General features: G+C 36.8%; 1 protein-coding gene and 1 long non-coding RNA gene across 2 annotated transcripts in view; one reads left to right on the top strand and one right to left on the bottom strand.

Annotated features, from left to right (window-relative positions):
* LOC122088402 (mediator of RNA polymerase II transcription subunit 10b-like) overlaps positions 1-4,341 on the top strand; it is a 10,941-nt gene extending 6,600 nt beyond the window's left edge. Inside the window, exons 4-5 of the mRNA XM_042657668.1 lie at positions 2,577-2,666; positions 3,935-4,341. Of these exons, the coding sequence (XP_042513602.1) occupies positions 2,577-2,666; positions 3,935-4,006 (162 nt within the window). The 3' untranslated portion in view covers positions 4,007-4,341. The remainder of the gene's footprint in view (positions 1-2,576; positions 2,667-3,934) is intronic.
* Positions 4,342-7,689: 3,348 nt separating this feature from the next.
* On the bottom strand, positions 7,690-8,303 carry LOC122090159. Its single transcript, XR_006143429.1, has 2 exons — positions 8,270-8,303; positions 7,690-8,019 (listed from the first exon to the last, which is right to left on the bottom strand). It is a non-coding gene; the product is annotated as an uncharacterized LOC122090159 (long non-coding RNA).

The raw sequence follows: 8,303 nt of genomic DNA, 5'->3' as shown, positions 1-8,303 counted from the left end.
CTTGTGCAAGAACCCTTCTACGATTTTGCTTGCTTCTAATTTGCTTGCTTCTAATTTGATGTGAAAATCCCCTCCATGCCCTTAGTGCTTTAAGTGAGTGAAAAGCAGGAAATCTTCAACAAATTCTCTAAAAAAAAACAACCATGAGATTCGAACTTGAGACCTCTTGGTGAGCAAGGAAATTTTGTACACCATAGCTCACCAACTAAGCTAGGTAGTTGTTGTTACCAAAAACAAATCTTTAATCACTTAAGGATGTGGTCCATCGATCCTTGTTGGCATTTGGAGTATTCCTTGTACCTCTGGGATAATTGCAAACGGGCTGGTTCTGCATCTCGGTTCAGTTCTGATCTATTATTCTTTTTCTGACCCGAAAAAGAATAATCATTTGTACGGGTGACCAAACGAATGTGTACTTTTAATTGAACACGTCCATCTTGCTCAGAATTTCGTCCTCTTCGCAACCATGGAAAGAAATAAGACCTCTTTACGTGTAAAATTGAAGATATAGCGCCCGATAGTCCTTAAGGCCTTGAAAATATAAAACCTGCAAAAAGAGAGTAAAACCCAAGGTAGCTCCATTCTAAATATGTAAAATGCATGTTTTACTACCCTAGATTTCACACATAAATGTGCTCATCACCCTTCAAGCCATCTATATACTCCTGTAGCTCCTGTTTTTGTTGTGACAAATAAAGATTCATCACCTCGTAGGCAGTGGGCTCCTTAACCACTGGGTTAGCCTCAACCACCATATCTAGCATAATTTGATAGTAGGGCCCATTGGTAGAATTTGTTGAGATGTTGTGGAATAACAACCACTTAGACACGGCCTCCCCAACTTTACGTTGCTTATGCCTTTTTCCCCAATAAATGCTGAGATCTTGCTATAGTATGGGGTCCTCGTGTAATGGTGGTATAGGAGCTTGCCTTGTACTCTGTGATCTTCTCATAGGCAACTTATCCTGCCTCCTCGACTGTGGCTGTCCAAATCCACTACCACTACCACTACCACTACCACTACCACTACCACTACCACTACCACTTGCTCTCGATAGACCAGCTCCCTCCCCTAGAATCTTTGTGTCTATCTTGCTCCTCATGAAAGATGACTTTGCTCCTCGCCTATGCGCGCCGAAATTCTCTAGCCTTTGCCTCTATATGCACATCATTAGGCACATACGCAGGGTCATCATCATCCCCCTGTCCTAGCTGGGTTGCTAAAAATATCTTCTCAAATTGGTCCCTCACCTTTCTTTTTGTGTCCTTCTCTGGTGCTCCCCTTATGTGTTTAGCTATAGCCCTAGAAATCCCCATAGAAACCATAGAGCGTGTGGCCACATCTTTGGCATTCCCAGCCAAATGTTGTTTTGTTATTGTTGCTTCACCTCCTATGATCTTCTTACCACAATGATTACATTGTGTTTTTACTCTTATCACCTCCAATTGACTTATTGACACTCCATGCCTCCATACCATGTCTCCCCTGTCGCCATCTCCTCCTTGGAAACTATTATCTCATCATTGTATTGTTGCATGAAGGAATCAAACCATTATTAACTGAGGCACATCAATTGACACCATTCAAACGATTATGTAGCTACTTATTTTTTTTCCCTGACCCAGGAATTCGAGATGTAAGAGTTCACATTCGATTATTTTAGATTGATCTGAGTTGATACAAATCAAATTAGGGGTAGAACATAATAAGCCTCAGATGCACTTTAAAACATGCTGAAATTACTTTCATATTTTTTTTTTTCTAAACCAAAACAGAATATTTTTCCTTTTTTTTTTTCTTAATTTTGAAAATAAAAACAGATTTACTAGCAGAAAAAATAATCTGTCTCTGTGAGGCTGTAGGTTGGCTAACTATGTCTAACATATGTAGTTGAATTAACCATAACTTTTCACATATTTGTTGTAGGAAAATACATTTTTTTGAAACCCGAAAAAAAGTATTTATATAAATAGAAAAAATTGAAACTGTGAGGCCGTACATCTGGCTTCAGTGTCTGATATATAAAAGTTTCACCACCAATTTCGGGTATTTATCATATTTCTTAATGCAAAAAATCATTTTTGGGAAGAAGTTCATACCTTGAACCGTTGAATGTGGCCAAATATTGACCAATATGAAGCAAATGATGTTGTTGGAGTGACGTGGTAATCCCCAGCACCATATTCCAGCAGTGTGTAGAGGTGATTTGGAAAAAATCAGCAAGATGAAATATTCATCAAAATCAAACATGAACTCACAAAAGTGTTGAAAGTATGCCTGTGCCCTTCAATGTGAATCAAATTAGTTACAACCAAAATGCCTGTGCTCTTCAATTCAAATTGAATGAGCTACAAGAAAAGGCCAAAACTGGAACAATCAAACCCTACAATCATGTGAAAAAGTGTAGGTTGTTTTTTGTTTAACATGCCATCATTTTTCAACGTATGTTATCTCTTTCCAGTTATATGGACTGTCCTTTACCTGCAACATGATTCGGTGTCAATTCTTCTACTTGTTGAAGTTTTGAGTTAACGTGTTCCATAAATTTGACAATTCTTGTGTTCTCTTTATGCAGGCTTTGCGTAAAAATCTCTTGGAGGAGCTTGAACAAGCATTCCCTGATGAAGTGGAAGCTTATAGGGAGATACGTGCAACTTCTGCTGCTGTAAGTTGCATGAAAATAATATCCTCATTGTCTTGCCTCTTGTTTGAGAGAAAGAATCCATTAGTTATGATGTAATAATTTTCATCTATCATAATAAACATCCTCAGTTTGCAATATAAACTCAATAATGGTAAACCATTCACGATTTTCTGTGGAGCATGCATGATATGTTTGTTCTTCCTACAGGGGAGGGCAAAATTTGAAAATGGTGTTTCTTCCACAAATTCTGAGAAAAAACTATATTTACATGTATCATTTGGTAATAAAAAATGAAACTCTATTGGGGTTCCACACGAAAGCAATTTCCCACGTCGGATGTGAGTAGCCCGATGTGAAGGCTTATGAGGACTTGGGCGCCCTCCTCAATGGCTAGCTTTTAAGGACGAGTTCTACCCAGGTCCCCACACTTTCATGGGTGAATTGGGGGTGTTCAACTCTTTTTTAGTTGGTAGATTGATGCATTGAGATGATGTGGGAGAAAGATATGAAAGGAGAATTGGGATGTTGATACATTCTGGAAAAAAGAGTACTGTTTTTATGCAACTTTAGTTCAAGACACCTTGGAATCTTTTACAAAGTCTGGTTAATCTGAAATTAGAGGTTAATTGGCCAGAAAGAAGTGTTGAAAATTTGTCCATGGCTGATAAGATGTCTATCATCTTTCAGTTGAGATTATTCTTATCTCTTAAGCTGTCACAGTTGGTGACTGAAGGGGACTCGGCTTAGTAATTGGCTGGTTATCCTCTGCTTATGTACGTCCATAGGGATACCCTACCATGTTGGAATGTAGATCCTTCCGAATCTCTAGGCAAATATTTATATTCTTGCCAAATATGGTAATGCAAAAATCTATTTCTTTGCAAACCCTTTTTGATTCCTATAAGCATTCAAGAGATACTAGATAGAAAAGATTGTCTAAATAACTCAATGGAAACCCAATATTGGTGGACCTTTTAGAGCCCACAGTCAAAAATCCTTTGTAAGATTTTGAACTGAAATTCCCAGACTGCATTTAAGCTCGGTCTGAAATAATTGTTGTGATTGTGAATACCATATGGAGTTGCTTGAAGTTGTTGATGAACTCAGATCTGGTGTTGATCAGAATACTCCATCTTGAAACTCTTCTGATAATGTTCTGGCTGTCTGATATTCTGATTTAATGTCGATATATTTCTTAAATAGTAAGCAATGATTTTTCCTGGGCGAGCTATCTTCCTCAGTACTATTCTTGTTGCATATTGACTTGATTCTCCTGGCATCTGCTGCAGGAATCAAAACGGCTCGCCCAGTCACACAGTATTTTACCAAATGGAGATGTGAAGGTTAAGGCTGAGCATTAATTGGAAGTTTGTTGGGTATCAGATTCCTAAAGTTGTATGTGTTTGACCATGGCTGTACTTGAAATTCCTTCTGATTGCATTGTAACAATAACTTCTAGGACCTTGTAGAGAGACTATGTTATCAACCAATATCTCAATGGGTGCTTTTTGTTCATAGATCCATTGTTTTTTTTTGTTTTTTGGGATAGGTAGACCCAAGGAGAGTTGAACTTGTGATCTCTTTATTGCGAGGTGATGGTCCTTGCCAACTGAACTACCGCTTGGGTTGCATATATCCATTGTTGTAATATGTTGGAAATTCAATTTGAGATGATACTACAATGTTAGCTTTTTGACATACTAATCCAATGTCTGTTGAAGACTCGAAATGAGGAGAACATAGAAATGGAGTATTTTCCTTTTCTTGTTGCTTGTTTGGCGAGAGAAAAATGGAAAATTCTTGTATTCAGGCAAACACCGATGACAAAATTTCAAGTTATTGTTTCTCTTCTTTTATTTTCTTACCTTTTTAGCCAAAGAAACACAGCATAATGTAAACTTCGAGTTTGATCTATGTGACAAACATAATAGAATTATTTTTACAATTTTACCTTTAAATCTTATCGGTCATTATCGGCATGTATCGGAAGATTTTACCATTGGTTTCATTTAAAATGTGCTTTTACCATTTTACCCTTATTCATATCGATCCACCAATATGGGATCAGCCAAGTATCTATCTCATACCAATATAAATCAACCGTTTGTGTACTTATTTGTCATCTATTTCTGCATAAATACCGCCTCCGCGGCATTTTCTGTGATCATTTTGGTTTTTTTTTCTCACCAGATTCACAAAATAGGTTCGCAAGAACTTCACCTTTGTTGCCGAAGCTTTAGCAGTCCATCTAGCTCTTTCAATTCCAAATTATTGAAGGTGAGAACTCTTGTCATTAATAATGTGAATGGCACCCAGATTGCTCAGAATCCTGGAAGAATTAAGCATATTAATTGCATGATTGTTTCATTATTTATTATTATCATTATTATTATTTTTATATTTAGATTTCAAGAAAAATTGAATTCATGACCTCTTAATTTTGAGATGACTGCTTCTACTTGATCAGACATATTCCCATGATTCAGTTTTACTTGATGAACAAACAAATAACCAAGCTGCCGATGCTTTAGCCTCTTTTTTGCCATTAATCAGAAGTTTTTGTTATTTTGGATCGAAGTCTTCACTTTTTTCCTTTTCTTTTGTTTTATGGAATGACATTTGCAGGAAATTATTTTCTTTCTCTGCATCTATTTCTTCTTCTTAATATAATGCTTTCGTTCTTGTCAGAAAATAAAGCTACTTACCTCCAGCACCTGCCGTGTCAAAGAACTATCGAAAGGCAGAATAAAGAAAGCACCTGTATTTTCTTGCCGTGTGACTTGCTGACAGCCGTACTCTTTGATAGGTTCACGCATTAGTAGGGTCAATGGTCATCTACTTTTACACATATTCATCTACTCATATTAATATACGATAAAATTCAATCTTACAATTTCTTTCCTTGAACGCCTACTCTTCAAACCGTTGATATCTCAAATAATATTGAGGTCGAAAGTATCCCCCATTTGGTCATCCAATGTTACTGATCGCCATGTTTGATAAAAATTCCATCTACATTATATTTTAGGGAAAGAAATGGTAAGCTAACGGCTAGCACCAATGAAAATACATGATGGGGTATCATTCAGGAAAGACATAAGGATGACTTCAAAATGAGGAAAAAAGAGATAAATACAATGATGCTAACATATGAGCAATATACCCAATATTTTTCCATTATTTTATATAATGTAATTGGACTGTGACGTTATTATTCCCTTCCATCTTTTTCTTTCTATTTATTCCCAGTTTTCAAGTGTGCTTGGGATAGTGACACCACGAAAACTTTGACATCACCCTTTGCGTTTCCTGACCGAAATCCGTTTCTAGTCAATTAAAAACAATTCGTAAAGGTGGGGGATCCACCTTAGATCACACTTCCACGTTGTTTAATTTGGATCCTTTCCGGTGAGAAGGTGCTGGATGAGTGGGGTTCTTCTGTGATGTGATATGACATGGTGTCCATGTACATTCGACGGCCTCAAACTCTTTGAGGTGGGATTTAAGTAACAAGATCATCTCAAGTGTGTCATCCCCCTCCAATGCATATTAGGCAATTAGGAGGCATTTGGGGTTCATGTCCCATGCTATTAGCCATCCAATGTGAATTAATCGGGCTGAACCGCTAAGGGCGTTTGGTTCGAATTATCCGTTGGATCAGATTCTAAGGATTTAGGATTCTGGATCTAACTCATATGAATGAGTTTCTTTGGAATAATTACCTTTTGGTAAAAAAACTGTTTGGTTCCCTTGATTCTGTCATTTGAGTCTGAGTGAAAAACTGTTTGGTTACCCTGATTCTGTCACTTGATTCTGAGTGAAAAACTGTTTGGTTACCTTGATTCTAGCCATTGATTCTGAGTGTAAACTGTTTGATTACCCTTGAGTCTTTGAACCCATGTTCTGTTGGGTTAAAAAAAAAATCCAAAAAACAAAACCAAAAACCAAATGATTTTTTGCCACAAATCACAAATAGCTTGAGAGTAATTTGTGATTTTTGATTTATTCTAATTTATTATAAATAAAAATAAGTGCTATAAATTATACCGAACACTTGTAAAAACAGAAATAAGTCAAATAAATACAAATAGAAATCAAACTAAAGAGAGCCTAAGACCATTGATAGCTAGAAAATCGAGGATGGAGAAGTCGAACCAATGCCGATGTAGTTAAAGTTATTTCTGTTATACAGTTCAAACTAACCTTTTCAGAAATTTTCCTGTCCTGTTTTTCTATGGACTGTACCATTGTGATTTGAGAGTTCTTGGCATCGGCTAAGTTCCTAATGCTTTGCAGTTTCAGACTCCCAGCAGTTGGACTCGCATTTACAACATCTTCAAACTAAGAAAATATAGGAATTTGTAGTAACATAAGCTCTTACTAGTCCATTGAAGGTAAATAATGGTACTATCAGGCAGACTCCTGTCCCCCCCCCCCCCCAACCCCTTTTCTCTTTCCTCAATGCAAATTTAATGATACATAATTATTTATTCATCTCAGTTGCCACCCAGGGATGCAACATAAATGATTTTGTACCTTGTGTTGCCTTGCTATTCAAAGTAAAAGAAAGAGGATGACACTGTATGTAAGGATGAAGGGCTTCCTCATTTATCCTGCATGTGTGTTGTACTGGAGACTAGCTAGATAGAATCATCTATCTGAATACTGACTGCAGGAGCCAATTGAGAATCAAATTGTTGTTTTTCATCCTTCTCTTAGCTTCATAAAACTAAGTGAAGAAGATACATTTTACCTCAAATGTATGATCTTAAGAAAATTCGAATTCCCTAAAGTATATGAGTCTCCTTACCGTTCCAAGATCTGTCATCTACCTAAACCTTGGAAGACTAACAAATGTTCCTCGAATTTGTCTTGGTCCTGTTGGTTGGTGGCTTTACTTTGTTCAGTTTAAGCACTCACTTGCCTGTCATAGTTTAATTTTTTAGTCTCTCTCAAAAAAAAAAAAAAAAAAAAAAAAAGGAAGAAGAACTAGAAACAAAAACAGACCAAATCTCCAAGATTTCGTATTTCTTCATCAGAGTCGGAGCCAAACATGGAGAATTATATATACAAAGACAAAATCCAGAAAAAAATATGAACAAACTACATTAAGGGACAAAAAAAGGGCAGAAGAAGAAAGGAGGCAGAAATTTTCAAATGAATCCTAAGAACTTAACTCTGCTCATGACTCCTCCTGGAGACTGAGAGATGCTAAGAAAGACAGTTGCAATACAGAACTAAGGTTGTATTTGCCATCTCAAATTTCAATCAGACTCCAACGAAAGCTCGACATTTGGATTCCCAGTGCTCCTTTGCCTGCTTCATCCTCTCTCTTCTTTCTGTCCGAAGCCGTTCCTCCCAATATTCATGGCAACTGTTGAAAGATGCAAAACAGAGGAAATGGGTCAGACTACATTTCTTGTTGAAAGCAACAGGAATGAAACTTAACCATTTCATCCCGCAATACACATTATTTCTTGTTTTGGTTCAGTAATGCTGCCTAAACATTTAATATTTTGAGTGTTTTTAACAGAGGCATCTTGAGGTGATTAAGTCTTGAGATGACAGAAGCAGATTAGTAACCAGACATGCAGTGTAGAATTCAGTGTTTGATCAATATGTACCTGCGACTTAATAAAATGTTAAGCTCCTCCAAAA

The sequence above is a fragment of the Macadamia integrifolia genome, chromosome 9, assembly GCF_013358625.1.
Source record: "Macadamia integrifolia cultivar HAES 741 chromosome 9, SCU_Mint_v3, whole genome shotgun sequence".
In the NCBI taxonomy this organism is placed as follows: Eukaryota; Viridiplantae; Streptophyta; class Magnoliopsida; order Proteales; family Proteaceae; genus Macadamia; species Macadamia integrifolia.
The sequence above is the reverse complement of the archived record's forward strand: the minus strand, read 5'-3'. Positions and strand labels throughout refer to the sequence as shown.